Below are 26,918 nucleotides of genomic sequence, written 5' to 3'. Positions count from 1 at the left end.
TGGTTTTCTATCCTCAATGGCAGTAAGGGTTCTTTTACCATCAAGCCAGAACTCCATTACGCACGAGGCAAAGGACAGGAAAAAGGGGGCGGAACGCCGAGGAAGAGGCGTGGCCCTGTCATCAACCCGCCAGGGGCGTGGCCGGTAAGCCCTAACCAGCCAACCAGGGCTGCGGTGAGCTCCAATATGGGCGTAGCCCGAGGAACCGCGGCTTGATTCGGTGACGCCTGATAAAAGGGAAGAGGAGGGACTGCTTGTGGAGATGACCGAGGAGGAAGAACCGAGAGAGGAGGGAGAGAGGAGCACCGAGCAGCTTTTTGAGCACGAGCATCGTTGGGGTGCAAGAGTCGGTGCGCTCGGGTCGCCAAGACAGCGGCAACATAAACTGCGCTGCCTGCCGGGTTTTCGCCACTGAAACCGTATACGTGGGGCTGCCGCTGGCTGCTCGTTTTCCAGCCCGGAGCGTGGATTTGAAGCGGACCTCCTCGCTGTGCTTTTCCTCCGAACCTTCTTCCAGCCATTCCTGCCTGCTATTCCCTTGTCATGTAAGTCTGTTGTCTGTCCTTTTTGTTGTCTGTGGTTTAATAATTAAGACTGTTTTAAGGCTTGCCCTGTGTATCTGATTTTTTCCTCCTTGTAAATGCCCTTCTTTCGTTTCCTCTTCTTTGGGTTTTCGTGTACATAATTAATAAATATGTGTTATTCCTTACTTTGGCTTCCTCTTTCCCCAGATCGCTTTAGTCCCTTCTTCCCATTGAGTACCTGTGGCGCGATTTTGGCCAAACGCTTTATAGTCGGGTTTAGTCCTTTGTTAACGGTTCGAGCTGCGGGTTGCTAAACCGCTTGGCAATCTACCATCACATCCGCGGTTCGAGCGGGGACTCATTTCCCTGCTTTGCGGAGAGATTGGTGAAGGTATTTGGGAAATCCTTGACCAATCACCCTGGCCAATCTCATCCCGCAAAGGAGTGAGATAGTTCCAGGACTCGGACGGCCAGCTTAAAAGACGAGGGGATTAAACCCCCCTCGGTAAGGGGAGTGCCGAAACCGAAATCCGTAACAATATATATACATATTGTTACGGATCTCGGTCGTCGGCGCTCCCCTTATCAAGGGGGGGTTAATCCCCTTGTCCTTTTAGCTGGCCGACCCGAGTCCTGGGGGTTATAACGTCCTTCCCGGCGCGGCGTTAGATCGGGTTTGTTAGGCCTTGGGGTTCACTACTACCTAAGTACCAACGCCGGCCGGAAACAAGGGAATAACTCCCGCTCGAACCACGGATATGTTGGAAAATGCTGAGCGGATAGCAATCCGCGATCCGAGCTATTAACAAAGTGACTAGACCCGATTATAGCGGTTTCAATCGTGCCACGTTTACCCAATGGAAGAAGGGACGGATGCGATTGGACAAGAGGAAACCAGAAGGTAGGAAGAACAAAGCTGGGTTTATTAACAAATATACAAGAGAAGAGGAAATGAAAGGGATGTTCAAGAGGAAGAGGAAGAAGCAGAACACAGGGCAGTCTTATGGCAGTCTTACTTAATACCCCAGGACAAACAGACACACTCACACGGAGATTGTAGCTGGTAGATGGTCAGGTAGAGGATCCAGGCTCCAGTCGACTCGTCCAGCAGCGAAACCCCGCAGGCAGCTCCGCGCGTAGTTGGACGCGAGCGGACCTTACATATAGCGGGGGTGAGGCTGATGTCCTGCGTACGTAATATTTGTACGGTCGTGCTAAACGCACCCTCTCCAAGTTCTCTTATCAGCGCCAGCGAGTGAGTCCTCTTCCAAATGTGCGCTCCGTATCAGTCTTTTGAAGCAACCAGCGCTCCCGACAAGTAGTCCCTTTGCAATGCACTCTCCCGACCAAGTCCGTGAAAGGGCTTTGCGTTCGCGCTTATATAACGCGCCACGCGATCACTCCGCGCTCCACAAAGCCACGCCTGCCAGCGATGTTACCTCAGCCCTGGTTGGCTGGTGAGGGCTTACCGGCCACGCCTTTGACGGCTGGTTGACAGGCCACACCTTCTTCTTGGCGTTCCGCCCCCTTTTTCCTCGGGCCTAACCGCATGGCTTATGGCGGCGTTGAGCGAGCGCTAACAAAGGTGTGTAACAGAATTGGGAGAGACATAGGCAACGACTGTAGGGGCGCGTAATGGCATCGCTTGGAGAGGGAGGTCACAAAATGGACGGAATTGGGACCGACTCTTATTTAATTGATGCAACGCAGATTCAACTATTGGAAACACGGCCTTATCTAAAACACATAATAATGAAATAACTGGAATTCTATGGTGTCCTACGTGTTGCTTGTGGACTAACTAGGGGTGCTACCTTTAACCTTTAATGTCATATTTACAAGAGATGTCATATTTACAAGTGTGGGTTCTAAAACCGCAACAATATATACATATATATACATATGCCTGGTGTTGGCTTAGCGGTTAGGGTACCGGCTTGGGATCCTAGGATCCTGGGTTCGAATCCCGATCGATCGCTGAATTAACGCCAGGGGGGTTGACTCAGCCTGTCATCCTTCCGAGGTCGGCAAATTGAGTACCAGCTTGCTGGGATGAATGATCACGGTGTGTACCCCGGTTTAGAATAGGTACACCGTATCCCTGCGCATCGTAAGAGCTGACCAAGGGTTGGCGTCAGGAAGGGCATCCGGCCATAAAAACATTGCCTCAAACAGGGAACTTGTCATGGGGCCCGCAAGGCTAACCCCCGCTCTAGCGGGGAAAATGGCCTTAAAACGTTCATACATACATACATACATACATACATACACATATATATATATATATATATATTGTTGTGGATATGAGAATGGTGGTTTTTTTTATTGTGTTTTTTTTATTGTATAGTACATTGTAAAAATATCGCCCTCCTTCCTCCAGTGGTGTATAAAGGTCAAAGTGCGTCCCGTAATTAGGTCATAAACAATCACGGTTAGCCAATCATAGATTTCCTCCTTGTTGGTAGTTATTTCCCTATTCTGTGTATTAGGCTAAGGATTTGTCTTCCATTAATTAATACTCCATTGCACCGAATTCAGACAAGGTAGATTCCCTGCACATTCCCCTTTCCTCAATTGCCAACTGCATTGAGCGGTTCGCTGAATTCTGCTGCAGCTGTGGGTTGTTGTTTTCGCTCCAAGACTCCATGAGCCACGAGGTCGTCTCGGAGCCAAAGGTGGGAGGAGTCGGCCCAGCGCCGGGGACAAGGCGTGGTCTAGCCAACGCCCCCTATAAGGGCGGGGTCGGTGAGCCCTCGCGACCAATCAGGGCCGAGGCGAGCTCACCGATGGGCGTGTCCTAGCGGCCGGTGGCTGGATCACCGGGGGGTGATATAAAGTGCGTGCGCATGCGTCAGGACGGTGGTTAGTAGTGGTTGTCGGTGGTGAGGGGTTGGTGGTTGGTGGCTGAAAGTACAGTTGTTGCTGAAGGAGGAAGGGTTGATGAAGAAAGAGAGTGGCGTTGGAGGAGGACGAGTTGAGTGTGGCGTTAAGTGGCATTAAAGTGGAGCTGAAGAGCCCGGAGTCCAGCACGAAGTGCCCATCCGCTCGCGGTGAACAATACACGCCGCTGCACACCAAGGCTTTCCCGCCAAGAACGCGAGTCGACTCCTGGAGCGGGACCTCGATGCCTGCAGTGCCCAGGGCCTTCCCATTCCTCCTTCCAGCCAATCCACTCTGCAATTCCCCGTGTGAGTCCGTCTTTTGTTTGTTCTGTCCAGGGTATAAGTTAAGCCTGTGTAGATAAGCTAGAATTTTCACTGTGTCTTTCTGGTCCGTCCCTCTTTCTGTCTTTATTTTGTTATCCTTCCTTCTTCCTTGGTTTCTTTGGTCCTGTAAATAGTAATAAATAATAATCGTATTTAAAACCTTTTTTTTGCCTTCGTCTTCCTCTTCTTCACATCCGTGTCGTCGTTGTCTTTTCCCTCATTGAATATCTGCGGCACGATTTGGCCAACGTTTCAGAATCGGGTCTAGTCATTGTTAACGGTTCGGGCCGCGGCGCCATCCGCTTGGCAAATTAACATCTTATCCGCGGTCCGTAACAATATATATATATATATATATATATATATATATATATATATATATATATATATATGTATACACACACTAGCTTGGCTCGGATCGCTACGCTCGTCTCACCACGCATCGTTGCAGAGGAACGGGCTTGGTTTAGCCGAGGAAAATGACTGTACCTGGGTTGCTGTGTTGTCATGATTTACACCAATCAAAATAAAAACAATTATTTTGCACAAATGTATTTGTAGTGTTTGTGATATTAGATTTTTATAAGCAATTTAGGTTGAAGATTTAAGTTGGGAAATCTTTTTTTTTTTCTTCTTTTTCTTTTTTAACCCTTAGGACATACACATGGGAGAGATAGGTGCATACTCGAAGTTTGGTACGATTTCACAAAAGTTAGAGGGAGTAGTTCAGTGACAACACAACACAACAAAGACACTGCAAAAATAAACGGTGTTGACAAAATTATTGACACCCCAGACTTGATATTTGGTGGCCCAGCCTTTGGACAAAATAACTGCAGTCAAGCGCTTCCTCTTGCCATGAATGATCTTCCGACACCTCTCTACTGGCAGTTGGCCCACTCTTCTTGTGCAAACTGCTCCAGTTCTCTGAGATTTGAAGGGTGCCTTCTCAGATCCGCCCACAGGTGTTCAATGGGATTTAGATCTGGACTGATTGCTGGCCGGGTAGCTTTTTAGCAGTTCCCAAGAAACAACTTCTTCCTCTTCTCCATGTACTTCTCCTGCAACTGCCTCACAATGAAAAGCGCGTCTGTCGTTCCTCTTCCTGGCATGAATCCAAACTGCATTTCGTCAATCTTCACTTTCTTCCTTATCCTCCTCACCAACACCCTTTCCAATACCTTCATTCCATGCTCCAATAACTTTATCGCTCGGTACGAGCCACAGTCCAGAGGGTCACCATTCCCCTTGCATCGAGGGACGAGGGACGAAACAGCTCAGTAGAAGTGAGATAAAAATCGGTTCATTTTGTTGTTGTGTATGATTATCGTTGAGCTAATTGATAATTTCCCCCAGTTTAAATACCCACACTTGTGTGTTTTAGTTTATGATGTCAATCGACCAATGAAATAGAAAAACAATATATATTGTAACTCGTGGGAAAGGAAGATGAAATTATTGTAACGACTCGTTTAAAGAGTTTAAAGGGAATCTAAAAAGAGCCTCGTGGGACATGGTGGTACGTGGTGCTGAAACTCACGTGCAAAGTACTGCCAGGGTGCGAAGGTTCTGCCAAAGTCTGTGGACCGTTCAAGCACCCAGAGGTCAGGTCTCGGTGAGTTGGCAAACTTGACCAGCACGTACGCCACATGGAAGAGCTACAAACGGGAAAGGCAAGAACATCGGGGACCAAACAGATTCGTGTCATGTGGGTCTTTCAGGAGACAATTATTTTCACATCATTGTTGAACTTTTTCATGCATCACACGCAGGACAATGCCGGAGTGGACTTGAAAGTTTCTTTACATTAATAATAAGGATTTTAGAAGGGCTGGAAGGATGGCCTAGAGGTACGCACACTCATCTGAGTTGTCTGGCCTTGCTTTGAACCCTGACCCCGCTATAAACTGTCTTCCTGGTGTTTCACAGACAGGGAGATTCATCAATGTGTGTTCCATTGATGGACGTTTAACTGGCCGTCTCATCTGCCAGCATCAATTGGTGGACATTAAAGATCCCACTGTGTCATTCACGAAGAGTCGGCGAGCTATCGCCGGCATCTTGGCTAAATTACAAATTCCCGCCCTCACTTTTGTCAAATGTCAGACCTGGCCAATAAGTTCGTGAAAGGCTTGGGCTAAGCTTCCCCAGGGCCACCTCCACAAGAATGTGAGCATAATTGTGGTCGTTAAAGAAAAGTAGAAGAAGAAGGACTTTAGGAGACGATTGACAACACACAACTGCTGTATGAGATTTGAACCCAGGTTCCCTGAGATTTAGACGCAGGTTCCCTGAGATTTGAACCCAGGATTCCCTGAGATTTGAACCCAGGTTCCCTGAGATTTGAACCCAGGTTCCCTGAGATTTGGACCCAGGTTCCCTGAGATTTGAACCCAGTTTTCCCTGAGATTTAGACGCAGGTTCCCTGAGATTTGAACCCAGGATTCCCTGAGATTTGGACCCAGGTTCCCTGAGATTTGGACCCAGGTTCCCTGAGATTTGGACCCAGGTTCCCTGAGATTTCGACCCAAGTTCCCTGAGATTTTGGACCCAGGTTCCCTGATATTTGGACCCAGGTTCCCTGATATTTGGACCCAGGTTCCCTGATATTTAAACCCAGATTCGCCGAGATTTTGATCCCAGGTTCCCTGAGATTTGGACCCAGTTTTCCCTGAGATTTAGACGCATGTTCCCTGAGATTTGAACCTAGGATTCCCTGAGATTTGGACCCAGGTTCCCTGAGATTTTGACCCAGGTTCCCTGAGATTTCGACCCAGGTTCCCTGAGATTTCGACCCAGGTTCCCTGAGATTTCGACCCAGGTTCCCTGATATTTTGACCCAGGTTCCCTGATATTTGGACCCAGGTTCCCTGATATTTAAACCCAGGTTCGCTGAGATTTTGATCCCAGCTTCCCTGATATTTGGACCCAGGTTCCCTGATATTTGGACCCAGGTTCCCTGAGATTTTGATCCCAGGTCTCCCTGAGATTTTGATCCCAGGTTCCCTGATATTTGGACCCAGGTTCCCTGATATTTGGACCCAGGTTCCCTGATATTTGGACCCAGGTTCCCTGATATTTGGACCCAGGTTCCCTGATATTTGGACCCAGGTTCCCTGATATTTGGACCCAGGTTCCCTGATATTTGGACCCAGGTTCCCTGATATTTGAACCCAGGTTCCCTGATATTTGAACCCAGGTTCCCTGATATTTGAACCCAGGTTCGCCGAGATTTTGATCCCAGGTTCCCTGAGATTTGGACCCAGGTTCCCTGAGATTTGGACCCAGGATTCCCAGAGATTTGGACGCAGGTTCCCTGAGATTTGGACCCAGGATTCCCTGAGATTTGGACCCAGGTTCCCTGAGATTTGGACCCAGGTTTCCTGAGATTTTGATCCCAGGGTTCCCTGAGATTTTGATCCCAGGGTTCCCTGATATTTGGACCCAGGTTCCCTGATATTTGGACCCAGGTTCCCTGATATTTGGACCCAGGTTCCCTGATATTTGGACCCAGGTTCCCTGATATTTGGACCCAGGTTCCCTGATATTTGGACCCAGGTTCCCTGATATTTGGACCCAGGTTCCCTGATATTTGGACCCAGGTTCCCTGATATTTGGACCCAGGTTCCCTGATATGTGGACCCAGGTTCCCTGATATTTGGACCCAGGTTCCCTGATATTTGGACCCAGGTTCCCTGATATTTGGACCCAGGTTCCCTGATATTTGGACCCAGGTTCCCTGATATTTGGACCCAGGTTCCCTGAGATTTTCATCCCAGGGTTCCCTGAGATTTTGATCCCAGGTTTCCCTGAGATTTTGATCCCAGGTTCCCTGATATTTGGACCCAGGTTCCCTGATATTTGGACCCAGGTTCCCTGATATTTGGACCCAGGTTCCCTGATATTTGGACCCAGGTTCCCTGAGATTTGAACCCAGGATTCCCTGAGATTTGGACCCAGGTTCCCTGAGATTTGGACCCAGGTTCCCTGAGATTTGAACCCAGTTTTCCCTGAGATTTAGACGCAGGTTCCCTGAGATTTGAACCCAGGATTCCCTGAGATTTGGACCCAGGTTCCCTGAGATTTGGACCCAGGTTCCCTGAGATTTGGACCCAGGTTCCCTGAGATTTCGACCCAAGTTCCCTGAGATTTTGGACCCAGGTTCCCTGATATTTGGACCCAGGTTCCCTGATATTTGGACCCAGGTTCCCTGATATTTAAACCCAGATTCGCCGAGATTTTGATCCCAGGTTCCCTGAGATTTGGACCCAGTTTTCCCTGAGATTTAGACGCATGTTCCCTGAGATTTGAACCTAGGATTCCCTGAGATTTGGACCCAGGTTCCCTGAGATTTTGACCCAGGTTCCCTGAGATTTCGACCCAGGTTCCCTGAGATTTCGACCCAGGTTCCCTGAGATTTCGACCCAGGTTCCCTGATATTTCGACCCAGGTTCCCTGATATTTGGACCCAGGTTCCCTGATATTTGGACCCAGGTTCCCTGATATTTGGACCCAGGTTCCCTGATATTTGGACCCAGGTTCCCTGATATTTGGACCCAAGTTCCCTGATATTTGGACCCAGGTTCCCTGATATTTGGACCCAGGTTCCCTGAGATTTTGATCCCAGGTCTCCCTGAGATTTTGATCCCAGGTTCCCTGATATTTGGACCCAGGTTCCCTGATATTTGGACCCAGGTTCCCTGATATTTGGACCCAGGTTCCCTGATATTTGAACCCAGGTTCCCTGATATTTGAACCCAGGTTCGCCGAGATTTTGATCCCAGGTTCCCTGAGATTTGGACCCAGGTTCCCTGAGATTTGGACCCAGGTTCCCTGAGATTTGGACCCAGGATTCCCAGAGATTTGGACGCAGGTTCCCTGAGATTTGGACCCAGGATTCCCTGAGATTTGGACCCAGGTTCCCTGAGATTTGGACCCAGGTTTCCTGAGATTTTGATCCCAGGGTTCCCTGAGATTTTGATCCCAGGGTTCCCTGATATTTGGACCCAGGTTCCCTGATATTTGGACCCAGGTTCCCTGATATGTGGACCCAGGTTCCCTGATATTTGGACCCATGTTCCCTGATATTTGGACCCAGGTTCCCTGATATTTGGACCCAGGTTCCCTGAGATTTGGACCCAGGTTTCCTGAGATTTTGATCCCAGGGTTCCCTGAGATTTTGATCCCAGGGTTCCCTGATATTTGGACCCAGGTTCCCTGATATTTGGACCCAGGTTCCCTGATATGTGGACCCAGGTTCCCTGATATTTGGACCCATGTTCCCTGATATTTGGACCCAGGTTCCCTGATATTTGGACCCAGGTTCCCTGATATTTGGACCCAGGTTCCCTGATATTTGGACCCAGGTTCCCTGATATTTGGACCCAGGTTCCCTGATATTTTCATCCCAGGGTTCCCTGAGATTTTGATCCCAGGTTTCCCTGAGATTTTGATCCCAGGTTCCCTGATATTTGGACCCAGGTTCCCTGATATTTGGACCCAGGTTCCCTGATATTTGGACCCAGGTTCCCTGATATTTGGACCCAGGTTCCCTGATATTTGGACCCAGGTTCCCTGATATTTGGACCCAGGTTCCCTGATATTTGAACCCAGGTTCCCTGATATTTGAACCCAGGTTCCCTGATATTTGGAACCCAGGTTCGCCGAGATTTTGATCCCAGGTTCCCTGATATTTGGACGCAGGTTCCCTGAGATTTGGACCCAGGTTCCCAGATATTTGGACCCAGGATTCCCAGAGATTTGGACCCAGGTTCCCTGAGATTTGGACCCAGGTTCCCTGAGATTTTGATCCCAGGGTTCACTGAGATTTGGACCCAGGTTCTCTGAGATTTGGACCCAGGTTCCCTGAGATTTGGACCCAGGTTCCCTGATATTTGGACCCAGGTTCCCTGATTTTGGACCCAGGTTCCCTGATATTTGGACCCAGGTTCCCTGATATTTGGACCCAGGTTCCCTGATATTTGGACCCAGGTTCCCTGATATTTGGACCCAGGTTCCCTGATATTTGGACCCAGGTTCCCTGAGATTTTGATCCCAGGTTCCCTGATATTTGAACCCAGGTTCCCTGATATTTGGACCCAGGTTCCCTGATATTTGGACCCAGGTTCCCTGATATTTGGACCCAGGTTCCCTTATATTTGGACCCAGGTTCCCTTATATTTGGACCCAGGTTCCCTTATATTTGGACCCAGGTTCCCTGATATTTGGACCCAGGTTCCCTGATATTTGAACCCAGGTTCCCTGATATTTGAACCCAGGTTCCCTGATATTTAAACCCAGGTTCCCTGATATTTGAACCCAGGTTCGCTGAGATTTTGATCCCAGGTTCCCTGATATTTGGACCCAGGTTCCCTGATATTTGGATGCAGGTTCCCTGAGATTTGGACCCAGGATTCCCAGAGATTTGGACGCAGGTTTCCTGAGATTTGGACCCAGGATTCCCTGAGATTTGGACCCAGGTTCCCTGAGATTTGGACCCAGGTTCCCTGAGATTTGGACCCAGGTTCCCTGAGATTTTGATCCCAGGGTTCCCTGAGATTTGGACCCAGGTTCCCTGAGATTTGGACCCAGGTTCCCTGAGATTTTAACACAGGTTCCCTGAGATTTGAACCCAGGTTCCCTGAGATTTGATCCCAGGTTCCCTGAGATTTGATCCCAGGTTCCCTGAGATTTGGACCCAGGTTCCCTGAGATTTGGACCCAGGTTTTCAAGTATTTGGACCAAGATTCTCTGAGATTTGGACCCAGGTTCCCTGACATTTGGCCCAGATTCCCTGAGATTTGAAGCTAGGTGCGCTGCAACATGAGCCGGGGTTTCCTATTGAAACACTAACAAACCAATCCAAAGTTACATGTAAGGCTTGCCTTGCATGAGGACTTACTCATCTGTGGATGAAGGATCGAAACACGACAGGTTCGTTCCCTTCAAGGTGAATCAGGGTTCTGTACATCTCCCATTTACACTAAAAATGTGGTATACCCCATAACCATATCCCAACCCATGCAAGGATTTTTTTATTATTATTTAATCATGAAATAAACTGTACCAAAAACAAAGAAAAACAAAAGTTCATTTCAATCAGAAAACTTGACACATTCTTAGAACTTTGACACACAGGTCTCAAACATTCACATCAGGGTGTTCAACCTGGTTTTTAAGCTTTGACCACCAGTGATGTCATTTGACCACTGATGATGTCACTACTCATAAACCCAATTATTACAAGGAAAGTACTTGTCAACAGGTGTCAAACAATTCACTTCTGCAGCTTTTCCACTATTTTACTCAAATGGAACAGATGGGTGAATATGTGAAAAAATACGCCACAATTACGTCATTTAGAGCTGTTTTTAGGCACAAATAAAACATTGTCAAAAAAACTTGAACATTCTGACTTGACAACCTTGACATACAAAGTCATGAAGAGCCTTAGAAAGTGTTCTGTAGTTGAGTTGAATGGTGATACAGTGCCTTCAGAAAGTATTCACACTCCTTGACTTTTTTCACATTGTGTTGTGTTTCAGCCTCAATTTAAAATGGATTAAATTGCGATTTTTTTTGTCATTGATGAACACATAATACCTCATAATCCTTTGATCATCCTAGAGATATCTCTACAACTTGATTCGAGTACACCTGTGTCCAATTCAATTGATTGGACATGATTTAGAAAGAAACACACCTTTCTATACAAGGTTCCACAGTTGACAGTACATGTCAGAGCAGAAACTCTACCATGAAGTCCAAGGAATTGTCCGTACAACTCCGAGATAGAATTGTGAGGAGGCAAAGATCTGGGGAAGGGTATGAAACGATTTCTAGAGTGCTGAAAGTTCCCAAGAACAAAGTGAGCTCCATCATTAGAAAAAGGAAACAATATGGAACGACCCAGGCTCTTCCTGAAGCTGGCCATCCGACCAAACTGAGCAACGGGGCAAGAAGGACCTTGGTCAGGGAGGTGACCAAGAACCCAATCACCACTCTGTCAGATTAGAGTTCCTTGACTGAGATGGGAGAACCTGCCGGAAGGACAACAGTCTCTGCAGCACTTCACAAATCTAAGCTTTATGGGAGAGTATCAAGACGGAAGCCACTGCTGAGAAAAAGACACATGATAGCACACCTGGAGTTTGCAAAAAGGTACGTGAAAGACTCTGAGGGCATGAGGCAAACGATTCTGTGGTCTGATGAGATGAAAATTGAACTCCAGCCTGAATGCAAAGCCCTACTTCTGGCTTAACCCCAGCCCAGCTCTTCACCCACCTATCACCATCATGCTATGGGGATGCTTTTCAGCAGCAAGGACTGGGAGACTTGTAAGGACAGAGGGAACAATGAATTGAGCCAAGTACAGGTAAATCCATGAGGAACACCTGCTTCAGAATGCAAAAGACCTTACACTCGGCAAAGATTTACGTTCCAACAGGAAAATGACCCCAAGCATGCAGTCAAAGAAACACTGGAATGGCTTCAGAACAAGAATGTGAAAGTCCTTGAGTGGCCCAGCCAAAGCGTAGACTTGAACCCTATTGAGAATCGGTCTAAAGACTTGAAGATTGCTGTTCACCGAAGCTCCCCATCTAACTTGACGGAGCTTGATCAAATGTGCAAGGAAGAATGGGAGAAACTCCTCAAATCAAGATGTGCAAAGCTGATACAGACATACCCAAGAAGACTCGAAGCTGGAATCGCTGCCAAAGGCGCTTCTACAAAGTATTGACTCAGGGGGTTGAATACTTTTGCTCAGGAAAATCCTGTCTGTCTCCTTGCTGATGACTTCACTCTCCGCCGCTCCACACCTCATCCCTCAGATTGGCAGTCTGCAGCCTCCTCACTCTATGCAGACCTGGAAGAAATCACAGAATGATCAAACAAGTGGAACATGACTTTCAATCCTGACAAATCTCACACGCTCACTACGTCTCTTCGAAAAGACCGTCTGGACAACCCTCCCATCGACTTTCTCAACAACCCTCTCCAAGAAGTTCTGTCACTCAATCTCTTGGGTCTCACAATCTGCCATGATCTTTCCTGGGAAAAACACATTTCCAAGCTGGCCTCCAAAGCCAGTCACCGACTGGGCATTCTCCATCGTGCGAAGTCCTTCCTTGGCACACCTGAGCTCCTCACCACCTACAAGGCTTACATCCGCAGCTCAATGAAATAGTGCTCTCCCCTCTGGGCTGGTGCTCCTGCCTCACACCTAGCTCGGCTTCTCGCTGTTGAAACCAAAGCTTTCAGAATCATTGGAATCTGCCGTGATGAAGCTGATTCTGAGGGCCTTTCACTCACTCACCGCCGGCAGGTTGGTGGTCTTTCTGTCTTCCACTGACTCCTCTCTGGCCTTGCTCCCCCAGCCCTGTCTGTGCTCTATCCCCCAAATACTCCTCCAGGTCGTACAAGATCTGCCTGCAACCCTCTTCTGGTAAAACTGCCAAAATCAAGACTCTCTGCTCACCCTCACTCTTTCATTCTTCTTTTCTCCCACCTCTGGAACAAACTCCCTCACTCTCTTCAATCCTACTTCTCTGTCCAGGTGTTTAAAACAGCTGTTCACCACCATCCAAAACCTTGATCTTCTCTACCCCTGTTAATACACCCCAGATCTACTTTTCTGAAAGACCAACTTCTTTCCTGAAAGTCCTAGCAGTGTCCCTGTGTTTTTTTTTTTTACCTCTCCCACCCCCCACCCCCCTTCCCACGTCTCCTCAACCCAAGCCCTCTCCCTCCCACAGATCTCCCGATGTCCCTGCTCTCAAATGTTGTACTTGCGTGTTCCCCCTCTCTCCCCATCTTGTCTGACACTCCCTTTATTTCGTCTTATGTGTCCATTTGTTTTTTTGTCATTAATGTTAGCTCTTACACGAGCCTCGATCTTGTATACAAAAAAGAAAAAGAAAAAGAAAAACTTACATATTTCTGTATATCATTTTAAATTATTTTGTTAAGATTGCTCAAAAAAATCCACTTTGACATTATGAGATATTATGTGTAGATCAGTGACAAAAAATGTCAATTTCATCCATTTAAAATTCAGGCTGTAACACAACAAAATGTGAAAACGTCAAGGGGTGTGAATACTTTCTGAAGGCAATGTACGTACACACAGGCATCTATTCAAAGAATAAGCAAAATATGAGTGATGTCAGATTGGATCGGCCAATCAAAGGAAAGAGAAGCAGATACTGACTTGCTTAAATACACTGAGGCAAAGGAAGATAAACCAAGAAGGAAAGAGCATTTTGCTTTTTTCTCTACTTTGCAGTGAAAAACACAGGGATACAGAGTATCAAGGTGGAGACTTGGGGAAAAGACTGTTGTCATTGTTTCATTCCTGAGGTTTCATGAATTAATTAAACCTATCTTGGGTGTGGGGGACATCAGAGAAAACAAAGAGCCCCGTTTGACTGTTCTACCAAGAAAGGAATTTTAGGATTTCCTGGACATGCAGCGAAGATGCGATCCCGAGATGGCAGCGAGCGCAGTAAACTTAATTGGTATGGGAAGATTTATTGCCAACAAGGGTAAAGGGGCAAAAGCCTATTCTAATCGGGACTAAACACCAGATCAATATTGTAACTGGCACGAGTCAAATGGTTCGCATGAGTGGCGTACAGAGGTATTTTCATCAACTTCAATGCACTGAGTTGTCGAGTTGGTCCGCTAACGTCACACAATTCCCTCACATCACAAGGCCAAGACATGATGAAATGCAATTGTGTGGAAGGAGAGAGTGAGAGTGAGAGTGAGAGTGAGAGAGAGAGAGAGAGAGAGAGAGAGAGAGAGAGAGAGGAGAGAGAGAGAGGGGGAGAGAGAGAGGGGGAGAGAGAGAGGGGGAGAGCAAGCGAGAGGGGGGGAGGGAGAGAGGGAGAGGAGGAGAGAGAGAGAGAGGGGGAGAGAGAGAGAGGGGGAGAGCAAGCGAGAGAGAGAGAGAGCAAGCGAGAGAGCAAGAGAGCGAGAGAGGAGACAAAACATGTATCGGGGCAGGGCAGCACCGCAGAGCAGCACCGCAAAGCAGCACCGCAGAGCAGCAGCTAAAAGACGAATTCTCCAACGCTCGCACAAGCGCATTCTGGATTCCACATTTCCAATGTCCTCCTACAAAATTCCTTGACACTAGTCACCTAAAACGTCCTTAGTCAAAGTGCTGCTCGTCCTCCCCAAAACTGGGCCAGCACAAGTAACGGTGTAGGGACGTTACGGCCATCATGACGGGCATCTGCTTGATCCCGTGTGGCCCGATCCGGTCCTTCGAAGCCAAAAGGGCCCTTTGAAGCACTGTCATGTGGCCGGAGGCTTCACCGACTCCCGTGGATATCAGGTGAGGCAGGAGGAATGTTAACAGCCGTACCTCATAATTTAGGGGTGAGCAAGACCGTTTACATCATGAATTACAAAAGGATGACCGAGAACATCCCTGTGACTATCAGTCGTCTTTCAAAGCTTGGAGAAGAGGGCAAGCAGCTGCACAATCAGACGAGCGCAGCGGGCAGCGGAAGGGCCGAACCCTAGACTTTGCGTTTGAGTGAAGGAGGACACGCTGGGTTGAGGGTACATGCGTAGGCTTGTCTCGAGGGAGGCAATACAAATTGTGCGTTATATCCCTTGCCTCCTGCTCTACACAAAGTGCCGTCTTCCCAATGAGCCGCCGCCTCGAGGAAGCATTATTGTCAAAGCTTGTTTGTCCGACGGCCAAGAAAACCGTGCCAAGCTCGTTGCGCGTCCGAGAGAGCACCTCGGGACGGAAGAACGCTTTGTGTTCAGAGAAAATTGGTAAATTTCCCCGCTCCACCTAGCACATCCTTGCCAAAGCTCGGAGAGGATCTCTTTTTTTTTTTCATGCACACAAGTTTCTGCTCTTACACGCTTAGCGGTGTCCATGGTCGATGGTAAACACTTGAGCGAAAAGCTCTTCATGTTCAACTTGCTCGTCAACAGTATGACCGACCTCAACTAAAACCCCATGCAATTGATTTGGAAGAAAAGAATAGCATTTTAAAGGCTAAATCCCCAACCAGCATGTCGATCCTCAGATCTGCAGGTGCAGAGGTCAGAGGTCATCCTTCATCCTCGACACAGTGCAAGTGGATTTGGAATTTCATGTGGACTTACTCCAGCTTATCCTCCATGAATAGTGCGATTGTTTCAAGCCTAACATAACAATACGCAAGCCTTTCCTAATCCCATTCAACATACTCCACCCATCTTTGCCTTTCACACTGTGCACCACAATACGACAAACGTATCCACATATTACAAAAGCAAAATGGTAAAAACTCTCCCTACCCTTGTACCTCTCCTGCGTGTTCATTGCAGTCCTCAAATTCACATTGATTAGTGTATTTCATACATCATTTACCTCTTTAACACATTGACAAGTTGAATCATTCATTCATTCATTCTATTATTTTTGTTTAAAAAGTCGAGGCTCGAGGAGGAGTTAGAACATAGAATGAATGAGGACCTAACTGAACTAGAACGTGCACTTGGAAGAGCGCACACCTCCACCGAGATGAACAGTTTACGTTTTGTATCCCACTGAGAGGCCGGATTGGCATTCGGACCTGATCCAAAATCGAATCTATTTGCCCTTGACACACACCCAACCTGTCTACTTAATGTTTCGCCTGAGACCGTCCATAAATTTTTGAGATATCGTGCTCATAAACACAGACAAACAAGAAAGATGTCGTGCATGGCACGATACTTGTGAAATCCAAATAAACAACAAGTACAGATACATTTAAAGTACACTGCCCCCATGCCAAATCATTAAATATCCTACAGCGTGGCATTGCCGGGGCGCCAATGGCACCCGGCAATACCGCGGGGCAGCTCATCGACTGTATTTGGGGGGAGAAATGTACAATAATTGATTAATTGCATAATTAAAATCAATAAAAGATAAATAAATAATAATCATAAAAAAATTAAATAGTTAATCAATTGGCTAATAGAATACATAAACCACCACCATGTCATCCGAATCTGTAACTTAAAAAAAAAGAAAAAAAAAGTCATTCATTGAATAATTAAATTATTAATAGATTAATTACTTAATCAATAACTCAAAAATACCCTTTACAGCCAAATCACTTCATCATTGTCATGTCCAAATATCAGCTTCCTTGATCAAAAGGCGCCTGAGATATTGCCCAGATGAGAAATAAAATAAATAAATAATTAATAATGAAAATAAATAAATAATGGTACCTGATGGTCACTCTGGCTGAGCTCCAGAGATCCTGTGTGGAGATGGGAGAAACTTCCAGAAGGGCAACCATCACTACAACACTCCACCGATCTGGGCTTTATGGCAGAGTGGCCAGACGGAAGCCAAACAGTTCAATCTTGGTTTCATCAGACCAAAGAATCTTGTTTCTCAGTCTGAGAGTCCCTTAGGTGCTTTTTTGCAAACTCCAAGCGGGCTTTCATGTGTCTTTCACTGAGGAGAGGCTTCCGTCTGGCCACTCTGCCATAAAGCCCAGATCGGTGGAGTGTTGCAGTGATGGTTGCCCTTCTGGAAGTTTCTCCCATCTCCACATCGGATCTCGGGAGCTCAGCCAGAGTGACCATCGGGTTCTTGGTCACCTCTCTTACCAAGGCCCTTCTCCCCCGAATGCTCAGTTTGGCCGGGCGGCCAGCTCCAGGAAGAGTCCTGGTTGTTCCAAACTTCATCCATTTAAGAATTATGGAGGCCACTGTGCTCTTGGGAACCTTCAATGCAGCAGAGGTTTTTTTTGTAGGCTTCCCCAGATCTGTGCCTCGACACAATCCTGTCTCTGAGCTCTGCAGGCAGTTCCTTTGACCTCATGGCTTGGTTTTTGCTCCAATATGCATTGTCAGCTGTGAGACCTTATATAGACAGGTGTGTGCCTTTCCAAATCATGTCCAATCAATTGAATTTACCACAGGTGGACTCCAATCAAGGTGTAGAAACATCTCAAAGATGATCAAGAGAAATGGGAGGGACCTGAGCTAAATTTCAAGTGTCATAGCAAAGGGTATGAATACTTATGTCAATGTTGAAGGAGCTGGGGCTCCCACGTCGATCGGAAGAATGGACGCGACAAAAAGCTGGAATTCATCTGAGTTGCTTTATTGAAATCAAACACTCAGGCACTCTGAAAACCCGTTTATCGGTCAGCAATATATATCTATTAACCCAGGGGGTTTGCCCAGGCCCGGCGCCAGGGGGCGTGGCCCAGCGTCCTGGCTGCGGCCTGGCAAGTTGAGGGCGAGCCTGCCCGGGCATGCCCGGGCATGCCCGGGCGTCCCGACCGAGGCCTGGCAAGTTGAGCGCGGGCCTGCCCGGGCGTCCTGGACGAGCCCGGCATGGTGATCGCTCCGCGTCCTTGATAGGTGCAAGGCGATTGTGAACACCCAGCGGCAGCCGCTACACACGTCCCCCCAGAATCGACTTGCACCGGCAGGGTCAATTTGAGGGGGGTCCTGATGACCCGGCCGAAGCGACCCCTGGCGGGTCGTGGGAGGGGGTCCGGTGAGGTGGTGGGCGGTCGAGTGGGGGGCACCGTGGACGGGGGGCGGCCTCGCCGCGGCGGAAGGGCCACCCGTGGTGGGTGGTCGACGTCCACGTGCGCCGGCTTGAGGCCGTCCACTGCAATCCGGTCCGACCTGCCGCCGATGTCGATGACGAACGACTTGTCGTCCCGTCGCAGCACCCGGAAGGGCCCGTCGTACGGCGGCTGGAGTGGCCACCGATGTGCGTCGTGACGCACAAAAACATACTCCGCTGTGCGGAGTGCTGGGGGGACGTAGGACTGGGGGTCACCGTGGTGGGATGTTGGCACGGGGGCAAACCGTCGGGCGGCCTCCTGGAGGTCCGAGCGCTGGTGAGCTGCGGACCAGGGACTGGTAGCGTCGGGCACGAATGAAGGAGCTGGGGCTCCCACGTCGATCGGAAGAATGGACGCGACAAAAAGCTGGAATTCATCTGAGTTGCTTTATTGAAATCAAACACTCAGGCACTCTGAAAACCCGTTTATCGGTCAGCAATATATATCTATTAACCCAGGGGGTTTGCCCAGGCCCGGCGCCAGGGGGCGTGGCCCAGCGTCCTGGCTGCGGCCTGGCAAGTTGAGGGCGAGCCTGCCCGGGCGTCCTGGACGAGCCCGGCATGGTGATCGCTCCGCGTCCTTGATAGGTGCAAGGCGATTGTGAACACCCAGCGGCAGCCGCTACAATGTGATATTTCCGTTTTTTTATTTTTAATAAATTTGCAAAACTCTCTAAAATCCTGTTTTCTCTTTGTCATTATGGGGTATTGAGTGCAGATTGATGAGGGAAAAAATGAATTTAAACGATTTCAGCATAAGGCTGCAACATAACAAAATGTGAAAATAGTGAAGGGGTCTGAATACTTTCTGAATGCACTGTAGATGGGAACATCGCCGTCTCTCGGGATTTCAGAGCATGCACACCGAGCATTCTGGGGAAGATTACGTTACTTCGAAAGACGAGTATGGTTTCACAATCTTCCTCTGTTTTAGCAGTCTTATTGCCTGATTACTTATCCGATTGCCCGAGCATTCAAGGTCTGGTTTAAGAATGAAAGTGCCACCGACGTGTTCAACCACCCAGCAGAAAAAGGTTCAAGTTATACAATTGGGACCGTTCAACCAAGCGAATAGTTCGCCATGATAATAGGTCTCCGTGTGCATATTATAATCACGTGATACCCCCTTTCCCCTTGGGAGACTGCTCAAAACCCAAAAATGATATCTGCACAGTTGCGGATGACGATTACCCAGTGTCGGAAACGTCATACCCAAGCCTTGTCTGCCGGGTAGCAATCAAAGTTTGTGGTGCCTTCATTGTCGAATATGGATCTTCCGAAAGCATTCTCATCTAAACTCTTGGCTAATGATTTAAGGAAGCCGATTTCAAGTGTGTTTGTTGAATGTCTACAAATGATGCTGTAATTCTTGTTAAAATACCGTACATTGATGTCTATTAATGTCTTTGTCCTACATGTGATTTACGGACAAGCTCCACTAATATTAGAAACTACTAGAAGGACACTTGGCAGAGTGCACACTTCTGCCAGGCACATTAGTTTATGTTTTATATCCAACTGATAGGCCGGATCTGGACCCTGATCTGAACCAAAATTTCATCGGCCTTTTCTTGTCACTGCACCAACTCATCCATCAAGTTGTCATAACTCACCCACAACTTTTTGAGATATCATGCTATATATTTGCCTCCATCTCTCAATGGTGAAGAATCATTTTAAAGTGGAACCCAAACACTATTTTGTTTTCGGCAAATCATTATCACGGTCTAATTTTAAAGGGGAAAATTTCTTGAATTTTTTTTGCCAATCATCCAGTTTCGAAAAAAGGCCGAAAGTGTCGATTTTCGATTTCGCCCGTGACGTCACACTATGAACTCACTGTCATCCAAATGACGGTTTACATAGAGAACAGTGCATGTCAAGCTCGGATTCCGATACTGATTCCACCATCATTAGCAACTCTGAAGGTTCTTGGTATGTTGAAACTGATCAGTGGGATTTTGAAGAAACGATTGGAGACAAAATTGGTAATGGAAACGCTTTCGGGGGAATTATGGAGCCGAATTGTTTCAAGCCTTGTGCGAGCGATTCAGACGAAGATGGTGTTAGTGAAGATGGCGATGTTAGTAGTGCATATGAAAAAGCCGGTCCCATGCTCACAACAAATTGGTTTTGTTTTTCCCGTTCAATTGACGGTTTATCAGTGGTTTTATATTAATTAATTAATCAGTTATATTATTCCAGAAGAAATACGGCATGCCACAGCACGGACACAGCACAGATACGGCACACACGACACAGAACGTAATCCTCTCTTAATTGCGGTGAAAATGATAACCACAACATCTAGCCATCACTGGTGTCATAACAGTGCTCTGTAAAATATTCTGAGCACAAAGGCAAACATTTTGTAGGCCCAATCCACACTCGGGTATTTCTGGCAAGCCTCAGATCTTTCAGCCATTGGTGTAGAATTAAACCATCTCGCTTTGTTTTACTACAACCACCACGGACGCATCAACGCAGCATATTTGTAGAAATTCGAAAATTATTTGCCGTTTGAGTTGAATTGTACCGCAATATAACCGACAAACAGTACGGATTTGGCGGTCGATTTCCTGGTGTGACGTCACGGATAATTGTGAAGTAGAAGAATATTTCGACTTTTAATCACAAAATGACCCACTTTATAAATCGGAAAAAGACAATTACCCACTTTCGAAATCGGAAATCGGAAAAAGACATCATATATCTTATTTTGTATGGTATCAAGGGATAGATTAGCATTGTGGTGGTCTGAGCGTTCAGATTCCCCTTTAAAAATTAAAAATTCTGCTATCGGATCCAAATTCGGATCTTGACCAAAATTGAATCAATTCATCTTTGTCACACACCCAACGTGTCCGCCAAGTTTCGTCCGAAATGTGTTAACAACCTTTTGAAATACCCTACACACAAACAGACAAACAAACAGACAGGGGTGAAAATATAACCTCCTTCCACCTTTGGTGGTGGAGGTAATAAAAGGGAAACAAGGAAACCTAGTCATTTGACCAATAATTACTGCAGACCAATAATAGACCAATAATAACAATAATTCACACCCTAATTCAATTGAATTATTACTTTACTTAACTAACGCCGATCTACAACTTTGTTTTCAACTTAACATCAACACATCATCTGCATGCCCAGGTCGAAAATCCCATAGGAAACAATAGAGACCAGTAGGACATTTCTATGGGTCTCTATTGGAAACCACGGTTTATATTGGTTTATACAGGAACCTGTAGAGTTCCCAGTAGAAACTGAACCAGATTTGGTTGAAACAAATATAAACCATGAGATGCAACTGGTCTGTAATACCCATAGAAACCAATAGGAACCTTTAAGTTAAACTGGTCCTGAAGAATCCATTAGAGCGAACTGGTCTGAAAACCCACAGACCAAACAAAATACTTTAATTATATTTTGTTATAAACAACAAAACAAATTATATTTTGTTTTTTGTTTCAATCCTGTTCATTTATATATTGGTATTCTATTGGTCTTCCACTGGTCCCATTAACCTACTATTTTTTTTTATTGGTATTTTCTACTGGTCCAGTATTCCACTTTCATTATTGAAACCAGTAGATCCTACTGGTCCAATTTCCTATGGGATTTTTATGGGATTTGTCCTATTGGTTTTCTGTAGGATTTTTGATCTGGTCGTCGTCCGCACATCATCTACATCGATACGCTGCACACCGCATAGCAATTATGTTGCTTTGCATGCAGCCTGTGGCTGCTGGTTGCATCATTTCTGGAAGCGTCGCTGTGCTGCTGAATACACTCACGTGCGTGCTCGAGGTTAATTGAGTCGGCACAAGACACCATCTTCAGGCACAGCACAGAAAAAGCAATGACCAAGCAAACTGCCCTTTCCTGCAGGATTGCATTCCACTGCAAACATTTCAAAGAAACTTATCAGAGAGAAGGAAAGTGGAAATTAAAGTTTTCCTACAAAGCATGATGGCGAGCTCGGTATCAGGTGGCAAATCCCGGGATTGAAAGCATGTTGAGAATGAAATCTTTCCCTCATGAGTAATCTTTTCTTCCACCTTTATCCCTAATCGTGTGATTCCTAGCAATCTTTGTTGAAGGACATGGTATTTAACTTCACTGCACTGCAGGTTACAGCCAGATAAATCCATTGGACAGATATAATCCTTGCTTTCAAGAACAAATGAAAATTCCTGAACCAGGTGCCTCTGCTTATCAGTACTGATGGAGATAAAACACATTCCTAGACAGCAAGTGAAAAACAAAACATTCCATCACGAGCAATAACCACTGGCCTTTGGAGACTCTCAGTGGATAAAGAGAACAGCTACCTTTGGACACGACTGGAATCATTATTAAACAAAGAAATAAAGATTACAAACACGAATGGGAATCATAATAAACCAAAAAATAAAGATTACAAACACGAATGGGAATCATAATAAACCAAAAAATATAGATTACAACCACGAATGGGAATCATTATTAAACAAAGAAATAAAGATTACAACCACGAATGGGAATCATTATTAAACAAAGAAATAAAGATTACAACCACGAATGGGAATCATTATTAAACAAAGAAATAAAGATTACAACCACGAATGGGAATCATTATTAAACAAAGAAATAAAGATTACAAACACGAATGGGAATCGTAATTAAACAAAGAAATAAAGATTACAAACACGAATGGGAATCGTAATTAAACAAAGAAATAAAGATTACAAACACGAATGGGAATCGTAATTAAACAAAGAAATAAAGATTACAAACACGAATGGGAATCATAATTAAACAAAGAAATAAAGATTACAAACACGAATGGGAATCGTAATTAAACAAAGAAATAAAGATTACAAACACGAATGGGAATCGTAATTAAACAAAGAAATAAAGATTACAAACACGAATGGGAATCATAATTAAACAAAGAAATAAAGATTACAAACACGAATGGGAATCATAATTAAACAAAGAAATAAAGATTACAAACACGAATGGGAATCGTAATTAAACAAAGAAATAAAGATTACAAACACGAATGGGAAATATAATTAAACCAAAAAATAAACATTACAAACACGACTAGGAATCAAAATTAAACAAAAAAATAAAGATTACAAAGACTGGGAATCATAATGAAACAAAGAAATAAAGATTACAAACACGAATGGGAATCATAATTAAACAAAGAAAGAAAGATTACAAACATGAATGGGAATCATAATTAAACAAAGAAATAATTACAAACACGAATGGGAATCATAATTAAACAAAGAAATAAAGATTACAACCACGAATGGGAATCATAATTAAACAAAGAAATAAAGATTACAACCACAAATGGGAATCATAATTAAACAAAGAAATAAAGATTACAAACACGAATGGGAATCATAATAAACCAAAAAATAAAGATTACAACCACGAATGGGAATCGTAATTAAACAAAGATTACAAACACGAATGGGAATCATAATTAAACAAAGAAATAAAGATTACAAACACGAATGGGAATCATAATTAAGCAAAGAAATAAAGATTACAAACACGATTCATGGGAATCATAATTAAACAAAGAAATAAAGATTACAACCACAAATGGGAATCATAATTAAAACCCAAAAATAAACATCACAAACACGACTGGCAATCAAAATTAAACAAAAAAAATAAAGATTACAAAGACTGGGAATCATAATGAAACAAAGAAATAAAGATTACAAATACGAATGGGAATCATAATTAAACCAAAAAAAATCAAGATTACAAAGACTGGGAATCATAATTAAACAAAGAAATAAAGATTACAAACACGACTGGGAATCATAATTAAACAAAGAAATAAAGATTACAAACAAGACTGGGAATCATAATGAAACAAAGAAATAAAGATTACAAACACGAATGGGAATCATAATTAAACCAAAAAAAATCAAGATTACAAAGACTGGGAATCATAATAAAACAAAGGAATAAAGATTACAAACACGACTGGGAATCATAATTAAACAAAGCAATGGAGATTACAAACAAGACTGGGAATCATAATTAAACAAAGAAATAACGATTACAAACACGAATGGGAATCATAATTAAACAAAGAAATAAAGATTACAAACAAGACTGGGAATCGTAATTAAACAAAGAAATAAAGATTACAAACACGAATGGGAATCATAATTAAACAAAGAAATAAAGATTACAAACACGAATGGGAATCATAATTAAACAAAGAAATAAAGATTACAAACATGAATGGGAATCATAATTAAACAAAGAAATAAAGATTACAAACACAAATGGGAATCATAATTAAACAAAGAATTAAAGATTACAAACACGAATGGGAATCATAATTAAACAAAGAATTAAAGATTACAAACACGAATGGGAATCATAATTAAACAAAGAAATAAAGATTACAAACACGAATGGGAATCATAATTAAACAAAGAATTAAAGATTACAAACACAAATGGGAATCATAATTAAACAAAGAATTAAAGATTACAAACACGAATGGGAATCATAATAAAACAAAGGAATAAAGATTACAAACACGACTGGGAATCATAATTAAACAAAGCAATGGAGATTACAAACAAGACTGGGAATCATAATTAAACAAAGAAATAACGATTACAAACAAGACTGGGAATCGTAATTAAACAAAGAAATAAAGATTACAAACACGAATGGGAATCATAATTAAACAAAGAAATAAAGATTACAAACACGAATGGGAATCATAATTAAACAAAGAAATAAAGATTACAAACACGAATGGGAATCATAATTAAACAGAGAAATAAAGATTACAAACATGAATGGGAATCATAATTAAACAAAGAAATAAAGATTACAAACACAAATGGGAATCATAATTAAACAAAGAATTAAAGATTACAAACACGAATGGGAATCATAACTAAACAAAGAAATAAAGATTACAAACACAAATGGGAATCATAATTAAACAAAGAATTAAAGATTACAAACACGAATGGGAATCATAATTAAACAAAGAAATAAAGATTACAAACACGAATGGGAATCATAATTAAACAAAGAAATAAAGATTACAAACACAAATGGGAATCATAATTAAACAAAGAAATAAAGATTACAAACACGAATGGGAATCATAATTAAACAAAGAAATAAAGATTACAAACACGAATGGGAATCGTAATTAAACAAAAAAATAAAGATTACAAACACGAATGGGAATCATAATTAAACAAAGAAATAAAGATTACAAACATGAATGGGAATCATAATTAAACAAAGAAATAAAGATTACAAACACGACTGGGAATCATAATTAAACAAAGAAATAAAGATTACAAACACGACTGGGAATCAAAATTAAGCAAAGCAATGGAGATTACAAACAGGACTTGGAATCAGAATTAAACAAAGCAATTGAGATTTCAAACAAGACTGGCAACCATAATTAAACAAAGCAATGGATATTACAAACAAGACTGGGAATCAGAATTGAATAAAGAAATGGAGATTTCAAACAAGACGAGGAATGAGAATTAAACAAAGCAATGGGGATTACAAACAAGACTGTGAGTCAGACTAGGGATGGGTAAGAATAATGAAAATAGAGATTACACATTGCAAGGGACAATCTTGGAGCGTGTCACAGGAGAATGAACTGCTGGTAGTAAAATGTATGGGGGAGGAGAAGAAGGTAAGCAGACAGGACAATGCCAGGTAGTTGTAGGTAAAGCAAACAGGGTTTATGTTGTGTCTGTAGAGTGATAAATTATAAATCAAAAGAACTAGTATTTTTTTTGTATACAAGATCGAGGCTCATGTAAGAGCTAACATTGATCACAAAAAGACAAACTGACACATAAAACATATGATAAAGGGAGAGGGAGAACAAGATGGAGAGCAGGGACATGGGGAGATCTGTGGGAGGGAGAGGGCTTGGGGGGGGAGGCATGGGAAGGGGGGGGGAGGAGTGGGAGAGGTAAAAAAAACACATGGACACTGCTAGGATGTCAAGGAAAGAAGTCAGTATTTTTAAAAAGTGGATCTGGGGTGAATTAATTATTTTTTATTCATTGAATGAAGGTGAATTAATTAATTAATTATTAACATTGTATCAGAATTTTGTGAGGAATCATCCAGAATATTGTTCTGTTTTGGTCACTACATCCAACGAAAATAAAACTGTTAAAGGGGTTTGATTGAAAAATCGAATTGATTCGTCCTTGTCAGACACCCAAACCTGTCCATCAAGTTTCTTCAGAATCCGTCCGCAACTTTTTGAGATATCGTGCTATATATCGTTTTTGGCCCGATATCTCAATGGTGAAGAAACACTAAAGAAATTCTAGTATCCGGATCCAGAATCAGATAGTCTCCAAAATCTAATCAATTTGTCCTTTTCACACACCCAGCCTGTTCCCCAAAATTCATCCGAATCTGTCCACAACGTTATGAGATATTCTGTTCAAAGACAAAGAGACAAACAAACAGACAGACAGACAAACAAACAGGGGTGAAAACATAACCTACGTCCACCTTCGTGGAGACGGTAAAGATGGGAGGCGTTCCATC

General features: G+C 44.1%; 1 protein-coding gene across 1 annotated transcript in view; it reads right to left on the bottom strand.

Annotated features, from left to right (window-relative positions):
* LAMA5 (laminin subunit alpha 5) overlaps positions 1–26,918 on the bottom strand; it is a 347,753-nt gene that overhangs the window by 295,288 nt on the left and 25,547 nt on the right. The window contains exon 3 of the mRNA XM_078778157.1: positions 5,271–5,388. Coding sequence (XP_078634283.1) covers positions 5,271–5,388 — 118 coding nt within the window. The remainder of the gene's footprint in view (positions 1–5,270; positions 5,389–26,918) is intronic.

The sequence above is a fragment of the Myxine glutinosa genome, chromosome 5 (assembly GCF_964187855.1).
Source record: "Myxine glutinosa chromosome 5, kmMyxGlut1.1, whole genome shotgun sequence".
Classification (NCBI taxonomy): domain Eukaryota; kingdom Metazoa; phylum Chordata; class Myxini; order Myxiniformes; family Myxinidae; genus Myxine; species Myxine glutinosa.
Note: the sequence above shows the minus strand (reverse complement) of the source record. Positions and strands in the feature narration are given on the sequence as shown.